Source organism: Neomonachus schauinslandi, chromosome 2 (assembly GCF_002201575.2).
Source record: "Neomonachus schauinslandi chromosome 2, ASM220157v2, whole genome shotgun sequence".
Classification (NCBI taxonomy): Eukaryota; Metazoa; Chordata; class Mammalia; order Carnivora; family Phocidae; genus Neomonachus; species Neomonachus schauinslandi.
In genome coordinates, this window is record NC_058404.1 from 145,520,084 (window position 1) to 145,546,883 (window position 26,800).

The 26,800-nt window shown below is 35.7% G+C and overlaps 1 protein-coding gene across 3 annotated transcripts in view; it reads left to right on the plus strand.

The window, feature by feature from the left end:
* Window positions 1-26,800, plus strand: part of ANKRD17 (ankyrin repeat domain 17) — a 161,814-nt gene that overhangs the window by 133,610 nt on the left and 1,404 nt on the right. For all 3 annotated transcript variants that reach the window (XM_021702451.2, XM_044912929.1, XM_021702452.2), the window contains 9 exons: window positions 5,669-5,840; window positions 7,199-7,646; window positions 8,128-8,283; window positions 10,861-11,010; window positions 12,292-13,928; window positions 18,054-18,251; window positions 25,084-25,332; window positions 25,711-25,889; window positions 26,249-26,413. In XM_021702451.2, the coding sequence (XP_021558126.2) occupies window positions 5,669-5,840; window positions 7,199-7,646; window positions 8,128-8,283; window positions 10,861-11,010; window positions 12,292-13,928; window positions 18,054-18,251; window positions 25,084-25,332; window positions 25,711-25,889; window positions 26,249-26,413 (3,354 nt within the window). The remainder of the gene's footprint in view (window positions 1-5,668; window positions 5,841-7,198; window positions 7,647-8,127; window positions 8,284-10,860; window positions 11,011-12,291; window positions 13,929-18,053; window positions 18,252-25,083; window positions 25,333-25,710; window positions 25,890-26,248; window positions 26,414-26,800) is intronic.

Consider the following 26,800-nt stretch of genomic DNA (forward strand, 5'->3'; position numbering starts at 1 on the left):
TATACCAGCTGATCCCAAATATATATCTTTAGCACAGACCTCTTCCCTAAACTCCAGTCTCATATCCAACTAGCTACTCAACCTGTCCATTTGGATACCAATTAGAGATCTCATAGTTGTGTCCAAATGTCAACTCCTGATCTTTGCCTACCCCAGACCCACAACTCTGTCTTGTAATTGCTTATGCTAAAAGCCTTGAAGTCATTGTTGATTCCTTCTTATCCTCCACTGTGTTGGAAAATCTTGTTACCTTTGCCTTAGAATTATATCTAGAATCCTAGTCACTTTTTTTAAATCACTTTTCACCCTGGTTCAAGTCATTAATACTGTCTTTTACCTGTATTACCCAGTAGTAATTTAACTGACCTCCCTGATTCCATCAGTGCTTGGCAGTCTATTCTCCAACCTCTTAAATCCTTTAAATCAAATCGTATCACTCTTCTGCTCAAACCCTACGTGCTATTTCTCTCAGAGTAAAAGATAAAGTCTTTAAAACACCCTGCCAGGCCTTAGGTGATCAAGACTTCTGATACTCTCTTAGGAAGTCATTTTCTACTAGTGTCGGCCACAATGGCCTCCTTGAACATAAAGCTTATGTACTGGCTGTCCTCTTTTCCTGAAATACTTATAATCTTTTAAACGTTCACTTAAGCCTTTCCTTCATGAGGCTTACACTGATCGCCCTGTTTAAAATCGAAACCCCTTAGGGCGCCTGGGTGGCTCAGTCGTTAAGCGTCTGCCTTCAGCTCAGGTTATGATCCCAGGGTCCTGGGATTGAGCCCCACATCGGGCTCCCTGCTCCGCGGGAAGCCTGCTTCTCCCTCTCCCACTCCCCCTGCTTGTGTTCCCTCTCTCACTGTGTCTCTCTCTGTCAAATAAATAAATAAGATCTTTAAAAAAAAAAAAAATCAAAACCCCTTGGGACTCCTGGGTGGCTCAGTCAGTTAAACATCCAACTCTTGATTTTTTAGCTCAGGTCATGATCTCCAGGTCATAAGATCAGGCCCTGCGTCGGGCTCAGTGCTGGGCGGTGAGCCTGGTTAAGTTCTTTCTCCCTCTCCCTCTGCCCCCACCCCACCTCCTCACTCTCTCTCAAAAAAAAAAAAAAAAACCACTCCAAAATCAAAACCCCTTACCTGGCCCCATATACACACTTCTCTTCCCCTTCTCTAGTATCTTATATTGTACTTAACACCTTTTTGAAAACTGTGTAATGTATTTATTATGTTTGTCATCTGTGTGCCTCCCCTCCCACCCAACTAAATGTTACGTTTTATAAACTTCATGAGGGTAGGGATATTTTATCTAGTCTACTGATTAGTTCCAAGACTAGAACCATGTTTAGTACATAGCAAATTACCAATTAATTTTTGTTGGATCCTGCCCTTCCCTTCCCCTGATCCTCCCTGACCTCTTTTTCTGTTATTGGTATCACTACTCATGAGTCAGTAATGAAATCTTGCTATCACTTTCAGCTGCTCATTTCATTCCCTATATCCATCAAATGAATTCATGCAGTAAATTAACTTAATCTAGTGCCTGGTACATTTAAACCCTCCACATATTAAACCATATCATTGTCATCATCATCGTTACCTTTAATTGAGCTTTGGGAGTCACTCTATGAGCCTCTGTTCCATCCTCTCCTCTCAGTTACCATTCCTCACCTGAAGTATTGCAGTGGGCTTCTTAATGGTCTCCCTATATAAATAAATATTTTTGTCTCTGTCACCTTTTGCCTTCATTTTAATCCTTCTCCATTCCAATGTAACTTTTCCACAGTTCCCATAGTTTTCTTATACACAGGTGGGATTACCTTACACCCTCCTCAAAAACTTTCAGTCTCTCTTCATTGTCTGCATGGGAAAAGCCAAACATTCAGGTCCTCCTAGCTTACTACTTCTCCAGGCTCATCACTCATTATGGTTTTCTCCTGCTTGCATTATCTCGTTTACTTTCATATATGTAAATTTGCAGATGGTATTTCTTTAGTCTGGACTGCCTCTCCCCAGATTCTAAAATTCTCATCTTAAAAAGTTTAACTCTCAAAGATCACTTTGTTTCCTGAAACCTCAATTAGAAATCACCAGTTGAGTTAGGGCCTTTTCCTTTTCCACAGTGAGGTTATTCTACAACTTGACTCTTTTCTTCAAAGCCTCTACCCTCCCCCATATATACTCAGAAACATATAGCAGTTCCCCAGTAAGTGAAATGAGGTCTAGGTTTGTACCATGAAAGAATAGAGGATGTAGACTGAATTTCTAACCCTGTTTTCTGTACCTCCAGACTTCCTTGAATCTTCATGGTTTATTCTGCTTTCATCTGTTCTCTTTGGGATCTTAGTATCAGTTGTTACCACCTCCCGCATATTCTTTTATCTTTAGTGTCTGCAGTTTCACTAACTCCTACCCTCTGCCTACAACTTAATCAAGGTAACTATTATAATGAGACTTTACCTCAGACTTAGTATTTTGCTTTCCTTCTCCAGATATTTTAAGAGAATAATCTATGTCTTGTTGACTCTACTTTTAAAATTTATAGTCCTCAGCCCAGGATCACTTGCCTACTCCTCCACTACTCCAGTGAACTAACTATAAAGGGATCACCAATGGCATCTTAACTGCCAAATTTTATTACCTCTTTTCAGTTCTTACTGATACTTAATGAAACTTATCAGTGTTGATCACTTTCCTTCATAAAACTCTTCTCACTGAAGCCATCTTCTCTTGATTGTCTTCCTCTATCTGATTATGCCTTCCTAAAGTCTCATTTGCTCTTCCTTTGGATATCTCCCTCCTACACATATAATACACACACATAAATACACATTCATATAGTTAATAACTTTTTCCCTTTGGTGATCTTATCTAATTGTTAGTTTTATATACCACCTAAAAACTTATGATGCCTCTTAATAAATGTGTATCTATATTTTTAATTCTGCCTAATTTTTTTTAGATACCTTCATGCCTTTGTAGGTTCTTTTACAGCCATAGTCTGAGATCTGTCCTTCAGAAAGCGTTTTCCTAGGATCTCTGAATTTGTGCTCCACTTTTTAGTGAGTTGAAAGGGTTAGTACATCTGTGGAATTACCCAAATACTAGCCATAGAACTTTAAGATTTAGAGAGTAAATACCTTGCCTTTAGGGCTGAACTCATATACTATGAGTCTGATAATCCAAACTTATTATTGTCAAAGGACCAGCCTCCACTGATGGAACTCTCTAAGGCCTGAGGGTACTTGCATGCCTAAGACCCAGCTGCACCTACAAACTAAGACCTACCTTAGCCCATCACCCCCACCCACATCTAGGCCAAATGGGTCTGCTTTCTGATTTAAGTTTTTCTATTCTTAAAATAGTTCTTTTCCCCCTTGATAGCAGTCACAATGACCTCCTACCACCAGACAAAAAAATCCAGCAAATCTAAAAATCCATCCTGGTTTAACCAAAAGTCTTTTTTTCTTTTTTTTTTTTTTTTAAGATTTTATTTATTTGACACAGAGAGATAGCGAGAGAGGGAACACAAGCAGGGGGAGTGGGAAAGGGAGAAGCAGGCTTCCCGCCAAGCAGGGAGCCCAATGCGGGGCTCAGTCCCAGGACCCTGAGATCATGACCTGAACCAAAGGCAGTCGCTTAACCAACTGAGCCACCCAGGCACCCCATGGTTTAACCAAAAGTTTTAAACTTCACTTGTTATTCTGATCCCCTGTATACCTTTCCTAAGGCTTTTCTGTCCCCACAGACATGATATAGATAAAATGTTTTATTTGGCCACAGTTGCTTTGAAAATATTTTTCTTGGCATACCCTTCACCCCACTTCTACAGACCCTTCTCTTTCCCTTCCACTTAACCTGTTCGTTTCATCAAAGTCAGATCCAGACAGGACAACGTCACTGGAGTTCAGAGATAGAAAGCACGTTTCCTGAGGGCAGGCAGCTAGCTCCATTTAAGCAAGGCCCAGTGAGCAGAGTCACATATGTTTACTTCCTTCTTTCAAACGCTTCAGTCAGATATTATTCCTCTTCCTGTGTAAGGGAGTGAAGGTCACCAGTTTTCTTCTCAGTCCTTCTGCAAGGTGAAAAGCTGCTCTTTTACTGGTCTTCAGACTGGAATTTGTCTACTTCTGGAGGACTAGCAAAACTTTCTAGGGCTACCATGCAGACAATTTTTAGATCTTTAACTTCCCATTTGTATTCTTTCCTGAAATCCCTCTGCCTGAGAAAGTATCAGTGTTCTACAGATTCTCTTTAATTATTACCCTTTTCAGGAACAAAAGATTTTTCTCTCATCCAAAAGAATGTAATTATGGTGCACTGCCCCAGGGTGTAAAAGCTTTCAAGGTGGACAAAACCTTTCAGGTATCTAACAGGGATAATTTGAAAAGGCAGGAATGTCTAGCAAAAGCAAAAACTTAAAAAATCTTAAAAAATGAAACAAAGTCTGATTTGCCTTTTGAGCCCATATTTGAGCTCTGGTTTCATTAGTTAGGATATTGTGACATTTTCCATAAACTATGTGTCATTGTTTTGATACATATATTTAAAATACACACACACATAATACACAGAACACTGGATTATGGGCAGGAAGTACATAGTTTGAAAACATCTTTTAGAGGACATGGAAAGGAAAGCATTTGAAGATGATTTTCTTACTTTATGAATCAAAGGAAAATTTAATAGAGGACATGGAAATGAAAGCATTTGAAGATGATTTTCTTACTTTCTGAATCAAAGAGGAAAATTTAATAGTTAACATCACTTTTAAGAGATGTTATACTTTTAAACTTACTCTTAATTTTTTGACTATGAAAGTAACCATTTTCACAATTAGAAACAATGAACAACTTATATTAAGTAAAATTGAAAGCCACCATCTTTCTGCTACCCTTCTTCCAGTCCCCCAGTCTAGTAGTCAGTAGCTTTGATTTGTATCCTCTTCACCTTTTTCCTCTATTTCTACAAATAGAGCCGCATAAAGGGTTCCTTTCCCAATAAGGGGGATCATTGGTCTGCGGTGTGTATTCTTTTCTTCTAACCAGTGTAATTTGGGAGCATATTACCAAGTATATAACACTTTTAATGGCTGCCTCATATTTTATGAATGTATACTGTTGTTAATTTATTCCCCCTATCCTTGGCATTGATGGATTTACCTGTTTCCACTTGCCATTATAATCAGTTTTGCAGTGGAAATTATTTTTTCACTATGGTCATTTTATAGAATAAATTCTTAGGATAAACAGTTTGTAATTTTCATAGGAGGCTTTCGAATTACCTTTCCTAAAATATAAATATTTATACCCACAGCAGTATGGGAAGGAACTTATTTGCCCGAACTTCTGTTGATATATGGTATCTTTTTTAATTTTGCAGAATTAATGAACAAAACAGGGTAACTTATTTTAATTTACATTTATTCAGTGATTAAGAAGCTATGTATCATTCTTCCGTTTTAAAATTAGATTGTTTTTTATCATTAATTTGATCTTGACATTTAAAAATATTATTTTCTCTTTACAGTGATTTGACTATGATCTTGATCAAACAATAAATTGAACTAGATGACTTCGAATTTTATGGTATTCTAGTTCCCTTATGATAAAATGACATTATGTGAAAACTTTTTTTTACAAGGTAAATCTGTTTTATCGATCCTTTAACAGTTAAGAGAAGAAAGCCGGAGGTTGGCTTTGGCTGCCAAAAGAGAAAAGAGAAAGGAAAAGAGACGAAAGAAAAAGGAAGAACAAAGAAGAAAACTAGAAGAAATTGAAGCCAAAAATAAAGAGAACTTTGAACTCCAAGCTGCTCAAGAAAAAGAAAAACATAAAGTTGAAGGTATTTTCTCTAAATTACCATCTAATTTGATTCATGTAATACATTGTATTCAAAATTATATTTCCTTAAATATCAATAACTTAAGGTAAAAGTAGATTTCTAAGTCATTAAGCCCTTGAAGTACTTATCCACTATTTTCATTTATTGACTTCTCCCTAGCTTTTTATTTTGAAGAATTTCTTTTTAAGAGTTTATTTATTTATTTGACAGAGAAAGAGACAGCGAGAGCAGGAACACAAGCAGGGGGAGTGGGAGAGGGAGAAGCAGGCTTCCTGTGGAGCAGGGAGCCTGATGTGGGCCTTGATCCCAGGACCCTGGGATCATGACGTGAGCCGAAGGCAGACACTTAACAACTGAGCCACCCAGGCGCCCCTATTTTGAAGAATTTCAAAGCTACAGACAAGTTGAAAGAATGATAAAATGAATACCTCAATACCCTCCACCTGGATTTTTAAAACAAACATTTTACCATATTTGCTTTATTTTTTTTTCTCTAAATATATATGTATATTATTTCTAAGCTGTCTAAAAGTAAGTTGCAGACATTCTGACATTGCACCTATAAAACTTCAACACGTATCCTAGGAATGACATGTGCTTATATAATCACAATACCTTTTATAATACCTAAAAAATTAAGAGTAATTCCATAATATCATTTGTTACTCTAACCATATTTAGATTTTTTCTCAAAATGAGGGAATTATTTTAACTAGATTCTAACTAAACAATTATTTGATATGAAGATATTGTGAGGAGAAACCATTGCTTTTAAACCACCAAATATATATGCAATGTGTGTGTGTGTGTTTGTGTGTAATTTCCCTCTCCTCCAGCCTTTTGATTTTGAAAATGTCCAAACTATAGAAAAGTTTATGGAATAGTATGAGGAACACCTGTCTGTCACCTAGATTCCTATAACATTTTGGCACATTAATTTAGTTTATCTTTTTTCCTCTCTTTTTGAACAGATTACATGTAAGTTGGACACCCCATGCAGTATCAGCACTAAATACTTAAATATGTATTTCCCAGAAAAAGAACATTATTTTATGTAACCACAGTAACATTACACCCATAAAATTTAATAATATATGTAATATACAGTACATATTCATATTTCCCACATTGTCCCCAAAATATTTTTTATAACTGCCTACTATACATTGTTTAGGACTTGAGCACAGAGAGGAGAATAGATGTCATATCCGTCTCATTACTAATGAATGCTGGAATGATTGATAATAGTTGCAAAGTAACTCCTGACTTTATTGTTCTTCAAGTGCTTGAAGCTAAATATACTCTAAAAACGCTTAGAACTTGCTAATTTGGTATTGCTGGTGTTGCTACTTTTACAGATGAGCCTGAAGTCTTGACAGAGCCTCCAAGTGCCACAACCACTACTACCATAGGTATATCTGCAACCTGGACAACTTTGGCAGGTTCCCATGGTAAAAGAAATAACACCATAACTACAACCAGTTCAAAGAGGAAAAACAGGAAAAATAAAATTACTCCAGAAAATGTTCAGATTATATTTGATGATCCACTACCAATCTCATATAGCCAGCCAGAGAAGGTCAATGGAGAGTCCAAGAGCAGCAGTACCAGCGAGAGTGGGGACAGTGATAACATGAGGATTTCCAGCTGCAGTGATGAAAGTAGTAACAGCAACAGCAGCCGAAAGAGTGACAATCATTCACCTGCTGTGGTGACCACCACTATGACCAGCAAGAAGCAGCCATCAGTTCTGGTTACATTTCCAAAGGAAGAGAGAAAATCTGTTTCTGGCAAGGCTTCAATAAAGTTAGTTCCAATCTTCATTTTTATTATTTACAGTATCATCATGAAATTCTTTGTTGCTGAATTTTTCAGTAAAAAAAGGCAAATTAACAACTGGCAAAACAAGGGTTGTCTTTGTGCTAAAGAAGTCACAATTTCATTTTAATGGAATAATAGGCTATTTTTGAAGTTTTGTGTTAAAAATGAAAGATAAAATTATTTTTACTATGTAACTTCTTTATTTTGGTTGTTAAATTTTAGCCCATGAAAAGTATTGATTATGGTTTCTTAGGGGTTATTACTATAATTCAGCTCTGCTAATTTTGACCTCTAATTGACTCTTCATGTTATGCTAAATATTGAAAAGTGAGAAATAAGTTACTCATTTGTTTACTATATTTATCCAAGAATAAATAAAAGAATAAAATTATGTAATAGATTGCCTCTTTCATTTAAAATTCTACATTTGTTCTATATTTAATGTATTTTCCTCCCTCTGTTAAAGATTGTCAGAGACTATCAATGAAGTAACCAGTAATTCTCTGTCTACTTGCACAAAATCTGGTCCATCTCCCCTTTCCTCTCCAAATGGGAAGTTAACAGTAGCAAGTCCTAAGCGTGGACAAAAAAGGGAAGAAGGATGGAAGGAAGTTGTAAGAAGGTGAGTGATTGTTTCTTTAATTGTTTTTCTCATTCTTTTTATGTGAGGTGTTGTTTACCTTACCCTTAGATTCCTCCAACTATCCCAAAGGTTGCAAATGAACTGGTGGCCCAAGGCTGAATCTGGCCAACAGAGATAGTGTGCGTACAGTGTATTTTAGATGGGAAAAAAAAAGTAGATATTAGTACTTCTAAAATTAGATTTTTGGGGCGCCTGGGTGGCTCAGTTGGTTAAGCGACTGCCTTCGGCTCAGGTCATGATCCTGGAGTCCCGGGATCGAGTCCCGCATCGGGCTCCCTGCTTGGCAGGGAGTCTGCTTCTCCCTCTGACCCTCCTCCCTCTCATGCTGTCTGTCTCTCATTCTCTCTGTCTCAAATAAATAAATAAAATCTTTAAAAAAAAAAAAAATAAATAAATAAATAAAATAAAATTAGGAGATTTTACATAAAAAGTACATAGACTTTCCGAAAAAATTACATGGATGATTGTGGTATTTGCTTGACCCCCAGGTATTGCTATTTGGTAGAGAACTAATTTAAAGTCTTTAGGGTGATAGAGTGTGTCTTACTCAACTTTGTAATCTGAGAGCCCAGTATGTGGTATCTTTTACATACTTGTAAATATTTGAAGAATGAGTAAGTATTGGTTTCAAACTATTCTTGTCTTTAAACCACAGGATGCCTTTATTTAAAGGATTTTAGGACTGAAATGTTTGGTTATATTTTGTTTGGGCTTTTTTGAATTATATATATCAAACAGTAAAACAGTATCTCAAACTAAAAGGTGGTAAGATACCACAGAGGATCTATTGTAAATCTCTAATAACCTATTCTAAAGAACTTCCCAGAAATTTCAACAAAAATTTAAGCTTTTGATTATTTGAAATAAGAGCTATAATGAACCAAACTTATTCCTGTTAATCCCAATCTTTCATATTTTTGACCAAAGCCTCCCCCTGCCACTATCTCTATCTTCATCTGTCTCTGTCTCTGTCTCTCATTCACATATACACACACTCATTCACATATACACACTCTGTTCAACTAACTGAAATCAATCACGACAGTAGAGTACTATCTATCCAAAAGTAAGGTAATGCAGTTTTTCTGCATGTATTTTATACTGTGGTATACTAAGAAATTCTTAACTAATTTGAAAATAATGATCGCTATTTTGCCCTTTAGAGAAAAAGGAATTATCAAGTAACTTAGTTATGTATATTAAAGGGCAGGGGTCGGTCATAGCTAACCTTTTAAAAAATACAATATTTTTTATTTTATTTTATTTATTTATTTATTTATTTTTTTTTGCAAGAGAGAGAATGAGAGAGAGCACGAGAGGGAAGAGGGTCAGAGGGAGAAGCAGACTCCCTGCTGAGCAGGGAGCCCGATGTGGGACTCGATCCCGGGACTCCAGGATCATGACCTGAGCCGAAGGCAGTCACTTAACCAACTGAGCCACTCAGGCGCCCAAAAAATACAATATTTTAATTTACTATTTAATCTACCAATCTAGGGGCGCCTGGGTGGCTCAGTAAGTTAAGCGTCTGTCTTTAGCTCAGGTCATGATCCCAGGGTCCTGGGATCGAGCCCCACATCGGACTCCCTGGTCAGTGGAGAGCCTGCTTCTCCCTCTCTCTACAGCTCCCCCTGTTTGTGCTCTCTCTCTGTCAAATAAATAAATAAAATCTTTAAAAAAAAAATAATCTACGATTCTAAATAAATAATTTACTTGTTCAATAAAGCGTAGTTGGCTCATTCTCTTTATTGAGAATTATACTGTATTTCTTTTAGGAGCATCCTTTAATTTAGGCTGGTCAGAAATGTATATGTACCTTTTCTGAAATGTGAATGTTTAGAATTGTAAAGCAATTTTGCAAATGTTAGATGGGTTTTGCTTTTTTAAAATTCCAGCAGGCTCTTCTCTTTCCTCACACGATGAAACATCCTTTAAGTGAGTTTCCATGTTGATGGATAATCATCTTAATGCCTCTAAAAGAATGAAAGGAAACAATGCATTTTTAATATCATCCTTTCAATTTTAAGAGAATAAAAAGAATGTGAGTCAAACACCCAGGAAGTGCCCACAAGAAGCCTTTCTTGTTTCCTCAGTCTGGATTAGGTGCCCCAACCAGTGTGTCTTTATGATACCCTATTAGAGCACTCGTGGCATGGTGTTGTGGCTTTCCTACTTGCTGTCTACATAGTCAATATATGTGGGCAGGAACCTCTGTTTATCTTATTTGCCATTAATATTTGCATTAACACAGTGCATGTCTATATAATACGTGCTTTATAGATATTAATGAAAGATGAAAGTGAAAAAAACCAAACCATCTTTGGTAATGAGATGAGAAGCTGTGGTAACATGCTCGCGCACTCTCTCACTCTGTCTCTTCTGTCACTCTTAGTTGCCTTTTATCACCTAGAGTAAGAATAGATAGAAGAGGCTGACTCAACAATAATCTATTCTGTATTTACAGAAATGTATTTTAGTATAAGCCTCTTTCCTCATATTTTAATCATAACCACTGATACTAATGATAAATCTTAATTTATCTTTGCAACTTTTAAACAGGTCAAAGAAAGTATCTGTTCCGTCAACTGTGATATCCAGAGTGATTGGAAGAGGAGGCTGTAATATTAATGCTATTCGGGAGTTCACTGGTGCACACATAGATATTGATAAGCAGAAAGACAAGACGGGAGACCGGATAATAACTATAAGGCAAAACTCTGTCTCTTATGTTTTCTCCCTTTGTGTTTTATTGCACTGTATCTTAATGAAATACAAGTATTTTGAGTTTTCAGTGGATCTTTATGTTTAATAGCATACTTTTTAAAATGGAAATTTGATTAGTTTGAGAGAAGATAACCTTTACAATTTTTTTTCTCTAATTCATGTGCTCTTATGAAATATTTCAAAGGGCTTTTAAAGGAATTTTTCGTGTGTGTGTGTCAAAGGTTTAGATAATCTTTTCCTTACATAAACTGTTCATATGACATTCTTAAAATTTTATTGAGACTTTTTAAGAGGGAATAGGGGTTTCTCACCCATTTTAAGCAGTAGGCTTCCCTTTTTCCCCTTATTGGCTTTTGAGATTTATTATTCTGTGATTGTATCCTTAGAATATAAGGTCAGTCATAGATATAAATCTGAAGTGGATATTTGTCTTGTACTGACTATGTCTGTACCTGAATACTCTTAAAATAAAGATATGATATTCTAAGAAATCTTAAGTTTGGTTGTAAAAGGCAGGTACCCCATTGCAGAGTCTGATATTTATATAGCCTACTTAGAAGGAAGCAGTTAGCCATTTCTATTTTGCACTTATCCTCCTCTCCTATCTTGTTTTTCCCTCTCCTGGGATAGGTGGGTAGTGACAACCTGCCTTATCTAGAGAAGAGGGAAGTAGATATCCTTTATGAGTAATTTCCCCCTTAGGGTTTCCATAAGGCTTTCCTTGCAATCAAATATTTTCCTGAAGATCTAACATTAGGGTTTGACCTTTTGGCCATTGTTAGCATTATCAAGATTCCACTCTCATTTTGAGACATCTTTCCAGAGGAATTATAAGAATCGTTCTACTAATAGAGATTAGTCATAGATGGGGTCATCTTAGGTAGCAGGATTTAAAATAAAATACTGTTTTCTTACTCAATTTTTTTTTGTTCTTTGTTTACTTATATTGCTTTTAACATTGATCAACTGTTTGACTTTACAGTATCATTAGGGATTAAAAGTACAGTGGTTTTTCTGACTAATGTATTTTATAGTTAGGAAAAGGACTTCTTAGTGTAAGGAAACAGTATTAAAATGCATTTTTGAAAAGTGGCACGTCAGGACAGTTTATTGCTTTGCAGAATATCTCAAGAGTAGTCAGAAAATTGCTGCTTAACTTTTATTATTCTCTGTATGTATGTGTACACATTCACGAATGAATTTAGGCTTCGCCTATTAAAAAGTAGGAGAAATTGGGCCTAATTCCTTTTTTTGGTCAATTTATAGGGGTGGCACTGAATCAACAAGACAGGCAACTCAGTTGATCAATGCTCTGATCAAGGATCCAGACAAAGAAATTGATGAACTTATTCCAAAGAATCGTTTGAAAAGCTCCTCAGCAAATTCCAAAATAGGGTCATCAGCACCTACCACCACTGCTGCTAACAGTTCCTTAATGGGAATTAAAATGACGACTGTAGCTCTGTCATCAACATCTCAAACTGCCACAGCACTCACTGTGCCTGCAATTTCTTCTGCATCTACTCATAAAACCATTAAAAACCCAGTGAATAATGTGAGGCCTGGTTTTCCAGTTTCTCTTCCATTAGCATATCCTCCTCCACAGTTTGCACATGCTTTGCTTGCTGCTCAGACTTTCCAGCAGATCCGTCCACCAAGGTTGCCCATGACCCACTTTGGAGGTACTTTTCCACCAGCTCAATCCACTTGGGGTCCTTTTCCTGTCAGGCCTTTGAGCCCTGCCAGAGCTACTAACTCGCCTAAGCCTCACATGGTGCCTCGCCATAGCAATCAGAATAGCAGTGGTTCTCAGGTGAATTCAGCAGGTTCTTTAACTTCAAGTCCAACAACTACAACCAGTTCATCAGCTTCAACGGTGCCTGGTACATCTACAAATGGCAGTCCAAGTTCACCTTCTGTCAGAAGGCAGCTTTTTGTCACAGTTGTGAAGACATCCAATGCCACCACCACAACAGTCACAACCACAGCAAGCAACAACAGCACTGCACCCACAAATGCCACATATCCTATGCCTACTGCCAAAGAACACTACCCAGTATCATCCCCATCTTCCCCATCACCACCAGCCCAGTCAGGAGGGGTTTCTAGAAACAGCCCTTTGGATTGTGGAACAGCATCTCCGAATAAAGGGGCATCTTCCTCTGAACAGGAAGCAGGTAGTCCACCAGTAGTAGAAACAACAAACAGTAGACTTTCCAACAGCAGCAGTTCTTCTGGGAGTTCATCAGTTCATTCTGCTCAGCAACAGCCTCCGGGTTCTGTTTCTCAGGAGCCAAGACCACCTCTTCAGCCGTCTCAGGTTCCTCCCCCGGAAGTTAGAATGACTGTTCCTCCTTTAGCAACAACAAGTTCTGCTCCAGTGGCGGTGCCTTCTACTGCCCCAGTGACTTACCCTATGCCTCAGACACAAATGGGATGCTCCCAGCCTGCTCCTAAAATGGAAACCCCTGCTATTAGACCACCCTCTCATGGCACAACTGCCCCTCACAAGAATCCAGCTCCAGTGCAAAATTCATCTGTTGCAGTCCTCAGTGTCAATCACATTAAAAGACCTCACAGTGTTCCCTCTTCTGTCCAGCTACCTTCAACCTTAAGTACACAAAGTGCTTGTCAAAATTCAGTACATCCAGCAAATAAGCCTATTGCTCCCAATTTCAGTGCCCCCTTACCATTTGGGCCCTTTAGCACATTGTTTGAAAACAGCCCTACTTCTGCTCATGCCTTCTGGGGAGGATCTGTTGTTTCATCTCAGTCAACACCAGAATCTATGCTATCAGGAAAATCCTCATATTTGCCAAATTCAGATCCTTTACATCAGTCTGATACTTCCAAAGCTCCAGGTTTTAGACCACCATTACAGAGACCCGCTCCAAGTCCCTCAGGTGAGTTCATATTTTCTCACATTCTGCAGCTTGTGATTTATGCAAGTGATAGGAAAACTCTTGGTCATTTTCTAATTTTTTTTTTTTTTTAAGATTGTATTTATTTGACAGAGACACAGCGAGAGAGGGAACACAAGCAGGGGGAGTGGGAGAGGGAGAAGCAGGCTTCCCGCGGAACAGGGAACCTGATGCGGGGCTCGATCCCAGGATGCCGGGATCAGGACCTGAGCGGAAGGCAGACGCTTAACGACTGAGCCGCCTAGGCGCCCCTCTAATATTTTTACTCAATGACTGGGCCAGATAGAGATTGTTGAATTCATTTACCTGAAATGCTGTTTGAGTATTAGATGTGTTGAGTATGGCATTTAAAAAAAAAATCTTTTTAGAAGCCGCAGTGGATTTTATCTTGAATTTACCATAAATAAATTTCATTATCAGGTATATTTTTCTCTCTCAAATAAAACCATCTCTTATGTTTAAATTTAATAAGATAATGCCATGAAAAGTTTATTTAAAAAATAATAAAGCTCTTAAAAATTTGATTTCATTTCTTTTTTTAAAATACTGAGAAAAATATAGAGCCACATAGTTTTAATAAGGTAGCTACTAATCATATGCACTATTTAAATTAAAATTAAATAAAATTAGAAATCTCCTCTCAGTCAAGCTGGCCATATTTTTTGAAATTTGTTTTCCAGTTTTATTGCAATAAAACTGACATCACTATAGGTTTAAGGTGTACAGCATAATGATTCGACTTACATATTTTGTGAAATGATTACCGTAATAAGTTTAATTACCATCCATCACCATATAGATACAATAAGAAAAAAGGAAAAGTATTATTTTTCCTTGTGATGAGAACTCTTAGGATTTTACTCTCTCTTAACAACTTTCATACATACCATGCAGCATGTTGTACATTATCGTGTTGTACATTACATCCTTAGTACTTCTTTATCCTGTAACTGGAAGTTTATATCTTTTGATCACCTTCCTCCAGTTTCCCTTCTTCCTGCTCCGCACCTCTGGTAACCACAAATCTGATCTCTTTTTCTTTGAATTGGTTTCTTTGTTCTTAGATTCCACATACGTGAGATCATACAGTATTTGTCTTTCTCTGTCTGACTTACTTCACTTGCCATAATGCCCTCAAGGTCCATCCATGTTGTTGCAAATGGCAGGATTTCGTTCCTTTTTATGGCTGAGTAATACTCCTGTGTGTGTGAGTGTGCACACACGTGTGCATGTGCATCTGTTGATGGACATTCATTCATCTATTGATGGACACTTCAGTTGTTTCCATGTCTTAGCTCTTGTAATAATGCTGCTATGAACATGGGAATGCAGATATCTTTTTGAGTTAGTGCTTTTGTTTCCTTTGGATATATTTCCAGAAGTGGAATTGCTGGATCATATATACCAGTTCTATTTTTAATTTTTTTTTTTTAAAGATTTTATTTATTTATTTGACAGAGAGAGACACAGCGAGAGAGGGAACACAAGCAGGGGGAGTGGGAGAGGGAGCAGCAGGCTTCCCGCCGAGCAGGGAGCCCTATGTGGGGCTCGATCCCAGGACCCTGGGATCATGACCTGAGCCGAAGGCAGACGCTTAATGACTGAGCCACCCAGGTGCCCCTCTGTTTTTAATTTTTTGAGGAATCTCCATACTGTTTCCAAAGTGGCTCTAAGTGCTTAATAAGCACATATGGCTAGTAGCTACCATAATGGACAGTACAGATATGAAATATATCCATTATCTTAAAAAGTTCTATTGGACAATGCTGATATTTATAGAGGATTTAAAGATCTCCTGGTTTTGAGTGATTGCTTTTTTTTTTAATTTTCTACTTTGAAATGTTTTTAGATTTATGGAAGAGTTTTTCTATAATTACCCCAACTTCTGCTAATGTAAATATTTTATATAATCCTTTATTTATTAAAACTAGGAAATTAATACTGGTACAGTATAATTAACTAGACTACAGACTTTATTCAGATTTCACCAGTTTTCCCAGTGATGTTCTTTTTCTGTTGCAGTGTCCAATCCAGGATACCAAGTTGCATCTAGAGCTATGTGTTTTAGTATGAACATTTCAAGTGATTAAAGATAAGCCATGCCAGAGATAGACAAACTATCGCCCATGGGCCAAATATGGCCTGCTGCCTGTTTTTACATTTGTAGCTTTTTAAAATTGAGATTCAATAATAGTGTAAGATTTTTTAATGACTTAAAAAATTTTTTTAAGTAATAATACGTGACACACAAAAAAAGGAAATTAAAAGTTCAGTGTTCGTAAATAAAGTTTTATTGGGACACAGCCATGCCCAGTCATTTACATATTGTGTTACAGCTACTTTTATGCTGTAATGATAGCCTGGAAATACTGCTATTCAGCCTTTTGCAGAAAGGTTGCCAACCTGTGTTATTGAAGAGGTGACATTCTGGGACTAAAAATTTCTAAATTTAATGTGGACTGGGTATTATTTTTGCCTATTTCTATGACATGTGAATACAGTGTAATGAACATGGTCAGTAAATATTTCTTTGCTGGGGGCTGATTGAAATATTTATGTGTACTTTCAAAATAACATAATTTCTCTTAGAATAAATACAATTTTAAAAGAACGTTATATGCTAATGCACTGGAAATGTTTTTATATTTCATTTTTATGATAGTTGAAATTTATTGAAAATACTTCACTTTTCAGGAAATCTAGGTACTGTGTTGAGAAAGACTAAAATTAAGATTTAGAGAAAAAAAGAAATAAATTCTTATTTTGTGGAAAGGTATAGATAAAAGGCCAGCTCTATAAGAGAGGTGAGGTTTGGGGGGTGTACAGTTGATTAGAGCCAAAATTAGCATTGAAGTTTAATTGTAGAGCCCATTGGAGGGGAATACTACTTGATTCAGGTAAACAGAACAGGCATATTTGCCTTTACAGCTCCATCACTATTACTACACTCAAGAAAATTAACATTAATTCAGCAATACCACCCAATATTCAGTACCATCATCCCAGATATATCCATTATGTCTGTATGTTCCTTTTTTTTTCTGATTCAAGATTCAGTCAGGTTGTACACATTGCTTTGGCTGTTATGTCTCTGAGGTCTCCCCCAGTCTAAAATATCTCACTACCTTCCTTTGTTTTTCTTGACATTAAATCATTTGAAGAGTCCAGTTGTTCTGGAGAATGTCCCACATTTTAGATTAGATTCATCTATTTCCTAAGTCTGTGATTACATTCAGGTCAAACACTTTTGGCAGAAACATCAGATGGGTGATGTTTTGAACCTCACACTGCATTACATCAGGAGGCATTCAATGAAGATTGTTTCACTATTAGCTATTGCAAAGAATGGCCACTTAGTTAAAGTGCTGATCATCAGATATGTCTATCATATAAGTATAGCCATGTTTTTTTCCCTCTAGTTGTTTTTAAGACTTTATTTTTTTAATAGCACATTTAGGTTCACAGAAAAGTACAGAGGAGGTTGAGAGAAAAGTACAGAGATTTCCCAAATACCTCCTTCCCCCAACAGGCATAGCCTCTTCCATTATCAACATTCCCCACCAAGAGTGGTACATTTGTTAGAACTGATGAACCTACATTAATGTATCATTATCATCCAGAGTCTGTAGTTTACATTAGTGTTTAGTCTTGGTGTTGTACATTCTGTGGGTTTGAACAAATATCCAATGACCTGCATCTACCAGTATAGTATCATACAGAGTATTTGCAGTGTCTTAAAAATTGTGCTTTGCCTAATCATTCCTTCCTTCCCCCTGAGTTTTTTTAAAGATATATTTTTTATGTAATTCTTTGGCCATTAAGCCTATTTAAATTCCAGTGTTGATATGAAATCTACATGTATTCTATAATAACTAATTAAAATATCAGATTAAAATTAAATATAAAAATAATTTTCCTTGATAATTGTTCTTTTTTTATAGTTATCTTTAGAGGGGGAAATGACTAGTCAATAGACTGGAAGAATAAGCAAGGAGAAATTTTTTAGCCATCTAAAATATTTGGGGGTATTAGGGACCTCTTGGAATTTTAGGGTTTTTAAAATTTTTTTTCTACAGGTAACAATTATAAATTATCTTCTAATTATAGGTATTGTCAATATGGACTCGCCATATGGTTCTGTAACACCTTCTTCTACACATTTGGGAAACTTTGCCTCAAACCTTTCAGGAGGTCAAATGTATGGACCTGGGGCACCCCTTGGAGGAGCACCCACAGCTGCTAACTTTAACAGACAACATTTTTCCCCACTTAGTTTGTTGACTCCATGTTCATCAGCATCGAATGGTGAGTATTATACATTGTAATTCCATAAGAAGAGTTTGTATATGTTTCCTTAAAAACAAAAGGTTTTTAAGTGGAAAAGACAAAGTAAAAGATGATTTAAGAGCTATGCGCAAGTCTTGAATATATCAAGACTAATGAAATGGGAACAGAGGAGCAAACATTTTTGTAAATAGCAAATGAATAAAAAGTCTGAAATAAAAATTTTAAGAAAAGTCTGAAATACATCATAATTTTTGAGTGATTTTACCTGCTTAGCTTTTTCTTACTCCTCTTAAAATTAATTTTTATCCCTAAATATATAACAGATCTGGGTTAGTGTCTTCTGTGTATGTTGAGCTGAAATTAAACCATCATAGGAATGAACAGATTCCTTAAGATACTACATATAGGTGATTCATATTCACCTATTTATATATACAAATAAGGATAGTTTTTTATTTTCATGTTCATGAAAAAATAGGAATTGGGAGAAAAGGAGTTAAAATTGCAACATGACTGCTCATTGTAAAATGTTAACCTGAAATTTTTTGATAGTTAATCTTTAAAATAGAATGGATTCTCGGAAGCAGAGAATGTTTTTAAGCACAATAAAAACATACTTACTGATATTAATGTTTATTACTTTAGATATTAATATTTATTTAGGAAATAAACTCAGAAATTTTTGGATGAAATTCACAAAGTATGATAGGTTGTTTTGCCCTATAAGTTCAGTGTGTGGGCTTTTCATTGCTTTTTGATTTTGTTTTTTTTTTTTGTGGTTTGGTTTATGTTCACTTGATTTTTGTTTTTGTTGAAAAACATTGTGCTTTTTGTAACAATGCAACCAATATAGGTTAGGTTTTCTACTACATTGCTAACTGATACAGAATGTCATTGAAGTCATTAAAATTTTCATTGATGCATTCCAACAACCTTTTGTTTCAAAAGTTTCATTAATTTTCAGACTTACAGAGAAGTTGAAAGAGTAAGAAGCATCCGTATTCCTTTGAATTGGTAATTCCTTAAAATTACCAATTTTTTAAACATTTTGCTCTATTTTATCTCTTTGCTTTTTTTATTGTTGAACCATTTAAAAGTAAGATTCAGATATAACACTTAAGACCTAAAAACTTTGGTGTGCATCTTAAAAATAAGGATTTTCTTACACAGCCACAATACCATTATCAAATAGCTAATGTATTAATATTAATTTAGTAATATCATGTGATATGCAGTCCCTATTCAGATATCCCCAGTTGTCCTAAAACATTTTTTATAGATGTTTTTCCTCTTTGAACCATGAATCACTCAAGGTAAACGTATTACATTAGATTATGTCTCTCAAGTCTAACTTAAAAAATAATAATTTTAAACACAATAGTACAAAGAACCCTTGTATATTTTTATCAGATTCATCCCTCTCTCCCCCTACAGTATATTTCTAGGTGTGTGGATGTATAGAATTTTTTTCCTGTACCATTTTAGAGTTAGTTGTGGATATCAAGCTATTTCCCCCTGAATACTCTAAATGATAGTATTTCTTAAAAACAAGAACATTCTCTTCCACAGCTATGTTAGAGTTAGCAAATTCAGCAAATTTTACATTGGACAGTATTATCTAATAGGCCATATTCGCATTTCACCAAGTGTCCCAATAACACATTCATTATTTCCTCTCTTCCAAGATTCAAATCAGGATCACAAATTGCATTCAGTTCCATGTCTTTTTAGTGTCAAATAATCTGGAACTGTTCCTTCACCCTTCTTTGTCTTTCAAAGAAGGTCTTTGGAAGATTACAGGTCAGTGGTTTGGTAAAATTCCCCTTAATTTGTTTTTCTGATGTTTCTTCATGATTAAATTTAGGTTATTTGTTTTTGACAGGAATATTACTATATAGTCAATGTTGTATCCTTCTTTCAGTACATGATATTGCATAATATGTTAGGTTGTACCATTATTGGTGCTATTAACTTTGATCATTTGCTTATGATCATGTATGCCAGGTTTCTGTACTTCAAATTATCATTTTTCTCTTTGTAATAAATAAGTAATCTGTGGAGAGTTTCTCTGACACTGTGTTCTTATTCCTCATCAGACTTTGAGACACAGAGTGTAAGGGAATGGGGAAAGAAGTAGCACTTGTCTGAGTAAAAATAATAGTTTTGCTTTTGTAACCAGGTTAATGTTTATAAATTTCAAAAAGAAAATCAAGTTTGATGAAGGGAAAAATTGAGCATAAATGGAAATAAACTTATCTGTGTTTCAAGTTATTAACGTAAACCTACTAGAAGAAATCCAATAAAACTCTTAAACCATAGTACTTTATATACTCTCAGTCTAAAGAAAAATAGATTTCAAACAAATCTTCAGTTCTACTTAGGACATTGGATTTTTATAATGTTATGGATAAGCAATTCTAAAATTATGGGGTTTATTGTAGGATTGGGCAAGTAAGTCTATTTTAATGATGTAATCCATGGTCCTCACTGTGAGAAGAGGAGATGTGAAATGGGGTAAGGCAAAGAAGAACCCTATGGAATTGGATTAGAATTAGAGGATTAGTGTGAACTCAGGATTTTTCATTACCTGTATATTGGAGTAAACCATACGAAATTGCTATTTTCCCTCCAGCTCTATCTACTGAAAGGGCCTAGAAGCAATTAATTTTCATCAGGAGTGAGCATATCCAGTGTCCAGATCCATCTGTTAAATATTTTTGTCCACTGAAAGAAATAGGCTTTCTTGAGGAAATAGCTGATTTGCGAGCTGGGGCGTATTGGGAACTTGCAAAGTCTTACGGTGTCAGAGAGTAATTAAGTGCTCAAAATGATGGGGACATGTCAGGAAACACAAAGCAGCTTTAAAGAGACTCCCACTGGCCAAATTCAGGAAAATCTGACCACCAAAGTGAATAATTGCAGCACACTGGATAAAATCTAAGAATCCATAAGTCCATAATGATTAAGATTTAAAAATTTTTTTTTAATTTTTTAAATTTTTATTTTTTTAAGAATTTAAAATTTTAGAAGGGAAGGGAACTCTCTTCCTTACAGTATAGGGACAACTCATACATGTAGAAGGAATTGTAATTACAGTCATTGTTTTGTAATCATTAAAGGATTGATTTAGGCAAGACTCTCCCTTTTACTTCTTTTTTTGTTGTTTTTGTTTTACAAATAATTTTTTTTATTTTATTATGTTATGTTAATCATCATCTCACTTTTACTTCTAATACTGAATTTTTAACTAGTCTGCATTTTCCCCACTTAATATAAATCTTAATACTGTTACTTTTTAATGACCATTTAGTTTTGTCAGACTTTCAGCTCTTTTTAGGTAATGTTTGCTTTTTTTTTTCTAATTATATAATTAGAGATGAGAAAAGAAATTATAATAATTAAGCACTTTTCATGACAAGGAACATAGACCCACCAAAGGAATCTCAGGGAAAATGGTATTGACTTTTAAAGCTATACAGGACTGTCTGCAGAACCATGCAGGATTTGATCCAGGGCCATCTTCAGAGCCATCCAGCTATTCCCTCCATCTCTCTCTTTAGAGGATTTATGACAGACTCGTGGTCTGTGTCTTGTGAGTCTCCTTTGTGTTTAGCCTTCTTCATAATCTCATCTTGTATATGGTCCTCAAAGATTCAATTCGTAATTAGTTAAACCAGTTTTTCTTTGTTTATCAATTGTACCTTTATGAATGAGGAATATGATTTGCTTAGCTCCTACATTCAAGTAGGGCCATGTCAGTCATAGATTACTGCTAGCCTGAAATGGATCATTCTTCAGTCAGACACCTGTCATTAGTCCAGTAAGCTTGCAGGGAGGAAGCAGAAAACAGTCATCTGATAAAAATATGGCTAGTGAGATGGCAGAATCTGTGAAGAGGGCAAATCTCTTAAGTGGGGCTGGTCAGCAGACAGGCCTAGTTACTCCATTCATTTAAACAGAATATGGAGGGTGTTTTGCTTGGCTTTTGTTTTTGGAAGGACTCGGGAAAGGAAAGAGAAACTAGATCTAACATTGACAATAGGGCAGGTTTCCAGGGATGAGTGTGGGAGAGATAGAATTCATTTGTCTGACCTATCCATCAGTCCTTGCCTGCTTGTCACCTTTGACTTTGTCTTGGCATTACTTATTCCGGGTTGATCCTTCTCAGGTGTGTAATTGTGTCCTTTCAATACCATAGTTTAAAAAACAAAACCCACAACTTTCTTTATCCCTTGTGTTTACACCTTCTGGAATATTCTTTCATTTCTACTATTTTCCTGAGTTTCTTCATTGTTTCCAGTTTTACTAATTCTGAATTATGCTGTTCTTGCCTATGTTTTTCTTTCATTTCTTTTAGCTCACACTGGAATTTTAGAGTATAGCTTTCTTTCTGATACACCTTTGGAATATTAGAATACAGCTTTCTTTTTGGCATGCTTTTATTATCTGTAAGATATTCTGGGTCCATATCTCTTAGTTCATGTAATAGCTTTGTATGGAATTTGACTGCATTTCTATTCTGTTTTACATTTTAAATTAAATGAGTTTTCCTGAATTTTTAGAAAGGATAAGTGGATCAGTTATCTTCTCTAGCTTAAAGGCTCTAGAATTTCATCTTTTAGGCAAGTATGCAAAAATATGGCCTTAATACTTTATTAAATCTGGCTTTGTTATCCTTACCCTCCCACCACTCCCACTTTTGCCCCACTCTTGACTGGATCTTGTGTTTGCTTTGCATCTATTGTCCCTTTCCTGCTCAACTTGGAATCCGTTCCCAGAAGTTTCTTAGCAGTGTGAGGCTTTATGATGGATTGAGGCTTCAGCAGTATTTTTGAGAGTTCATAGGGTCACTATTGCTCCAGCTGCTTCAGACCTTTTTGTAAATCCCTTGCAATTACCCATGCATAGGCAGAACTCTCCCAGTTTTACCCGTTCTTCTCAGATTGGCCTTCTCTTTGCTTTCCTTTGAGTACCTTTGACTGTTTTGTTCCCCTATTCTGTTATTAGGTCTGGAGAATTGCTTCTTTCCACACAGATGCTGATACCACAGAGGTCTTACAGCTTTTGGTGATTTGTCCCCATTCACTTGTATCTTTTGGTTCATTTGGATATTTTGTTAAAAGTTTTGTTATAGATGTTATCCAGGGGTGTTTGGCTTTGCTAACTTGGTAGCTTGTTTTTATGGAAAGGTTTGGGAAGAATCAAAACTTGTGCTGCCACACCTCCATCTTAGAATTCCTTCTTATACCAGCGCAGTTTTAAGGTGAATTTAGAAATATGTATAATTACTTCAAAGACACATATATGGCTTTTCTGTTTTCTTATGATTTATTAAAAGTAATACTGTCAAGAAATGCTAATGGATCCATGACCACAGAAGATATATTTTAATTTTTCATTAGAGACTAACAGTTCTCTTGGTTTACTTATGCAGATAAGCTCGTAAGTTTCATGTTTTTGTTCCCCAATAAAATCTATATCCTTATAATGAATTATAATTTATAAAGTACTTTCATATTCTTTTTTTTTAGTTAATAATATTACTACGATTCATTGAGAGAGGTGGTACTATCAGTTTAGCCAAAATGGACTTCTGCAAGCACTAGTAAGATGAAATTTATCTCCGCAGTACTTTCCAAATCTATACAATTCTAAAATATACATGGCAAATCTTTTTTTAAGCATATTCAGACTAATACTATAACTGAATTTTTCTTTGTCTTTCACATTCCCTGAAAAGTACCTTGGGAAGTAGAGGCACTATGCTTTTGTGTATGTGTGTGTAGATAGATAGGTTGATTGATTCTGCAAATTTATTAGCTACCTGAATCCCTTTGGAGGAATATACACATACACACAGAGAGAGAAAGAGAGAAAACTTAAATGAGAAAAGATGGTTAAATGGAAAAGTATTATTAAGTGACTATCCCTAGGGCTTCTAGGGCATACAGTCAGGCAGTTATGAGTAAATTGTAGATAAGCAGGTGACCCTTTTGACTTTTAAGCTTCAGGCTCCACCATTTACACCCTATTTAAATTTAAATGTGCTTGATATTTAAACTTCAAATGGGAAATACAGTTTGGGTTGTTCTTGTTTTTCCCTCTCTCTAGTGCATGAAAAAATTGAATCACTAAAGTATACTCCCAAATATTAAGAACCCGCCTTGTTTTGATACGTAAAGCTTAAATTGTCATTTTGAAAAGCTTGTTCTGTGGAATACCCATGTGATACATGATACAATAAAACAAGTTGGGCAGTGAGGCATAGCCCTCTGTTGGTATTTTATTAGCATACTAAGTTTCTGTAAAGTTCTGATTTAAAGAAACTTACTTTTTTTCTCAAGTTAGATTTTCCAAATTTGTTGGCTCCCTGAATCCCTTTGTTTTCGTCATAGTATACCAAGAGACTTGTGTTCTCAAGGAAACACTTCAGTTGTTTGGAAATTGCCAATACAGGCATGATTTTCCCCACCTCTATTTTGTTGTTGTTTAGCCTTTTTAATTTAAACATTGTCTTCTCATTGTTGTGGTGCTTATTTTACTCAGTGTCAAGCATTTATTTAAATATTAATTAGCTTAATGGGTTATATTACCTTTGTAGTTGGACATCTTCACAGTCTGCTATCACATAACTAAATGGAAAAATTGTGAATCAAATTAAAAAATGACTGCAAAATCATAGAACTTAACCAAATTATTTAATATGCATAATTTTTAAGCATTATTCTCATATTTCATTTTTCCTCAGAGAACACATATATAAGGTGTCTTCAGAATGTAAGATTTGGTTTTACAAAATTATACCCTCTGTAGATGACATTTATACTACTTCAAAATATTTTTTCTGTAGATTCTCCTGCACAGTCAGTATCCTCTGGAGTTCGTGCACCTTCGCCTGCCCCATCATCAGTACCTTTAGGGTCAGAAAAGCCCAGCAATGTCTCTCAGGACAGAAAAGTTCCAGTCCCTATTGGGACTGAACGTTCTGCACGTATCAGGCAAACTGGAACTTCAGCTCCATCTGTTATTGGGAGTAATTTATCCACATCAGTAGGGCATAGTGGCATCTGGTCCTTTGAAGGGATTGGTGGCAATCAAGGTAAGACATGCTATTCTACCTACCAGAAATTAAGTTTTAAATTTATGCATTTAACTAAAATATTGTAAGTAATATTTAACAGTCATTCTTAAAAGATCTATATTCATATCTCTTGGTTTTCACTAATCAGTTTTATCTCACCTTGGCTTTTTTTCTTTTGTAACACAAAGTGTTTAGGTTATTTTATTAGGCTATTATATCACTACCTACACACATGGAAATACTGCAGTAAATATATAAAAGTAGGTCATTATTCCGAAGGAATGCACAATTCAATGTAGAAAATTCTAGATAGAAATATATTAAATATTTTATTTTACTGTCTTCTGGTTTTAAAGATCACCAGCTATCTTTTTCTGCCATTTTGTTTTCCCTCAGACAAAGTAGACTGGTGTAACCCTGGGATGGGAAATCCTATGATTCATAGGCCAATGTCCGATCCAGGAGTGTTTTCACAGCATCAAGCAATGGAGCGAGAGAGTACAGGAATTGTAACTCCTTCTGGTACATTCCATCAGCATGTTCCTGCAGGATACATGGACTTTCCTAAAGTTGGGGTAATGGTGACTTAAATAAGCACTTTCATATTTCTAAATGTTTTTCTTATTATTAGCTTCATTTTACTTCCAAGTGGATAAGTGTGAAATAATGCACGGGCTTCAGCTTGTAATTATAGGTGAAAATCTGGCTAGAGAAATGTTTTTTGACCAAATATTTTGGCTGTAGTAGGCTTACATATAGTCTAATGCTAGAAGAAATCATATAATGGAAAATAATTTTTAGATTACCTAGATAACATACTTTTTCAAAATAAGATGAAGTTTCATTTTTAAGGCTATGGATTATATTGGGAAAAGTAAGCAGTGACTTGAAGATATGGCTGTGTGCATAATTTTTTTTCTTCTCCTTTTTTAAGGGTATGCCTTTCTCTGTGTATGGGAATGCAATGATTCCTCCAGTAGCACCTATTCCTGATGGTGCTGGAGGACCCATATTTAATGGCCCTCATGCTGCAGACCCCTCTTGGAACTCCCTAATAAAGATGGTTTCAAGCTCCACAGAAAATAATGGCCCTCAAACGGTAAGGCTGATCATTCAGGGAACATTTCTTTAGTGTTTATGAGATGCCAAGACAAATAGGATACAGGTAAATCATGGTAGTGAGGGAGTATGGTGAATACGGGTAATTGAGAAAGTTGAAGGAAATTTAATACAGCAGGAGGATATGGAAAATGGTACCAAAGGTAGTGATTGGAGCAAAAATTATAAAAGGCATAATATATTTCATTGGGTAGCAGATGGTAAGTAAAAGATTTTAAATTACAAAGTGTTGTAACTTTATACATCAGAATTTACTAGTGGTATGAAAAGGACCATCTAGAGGTTATTTATTATTATACGTATTATAAATGTCAGAACAGTGTATAATTAAAACTCCAAAAATTCACAGAAATGATTAGTGATTAGT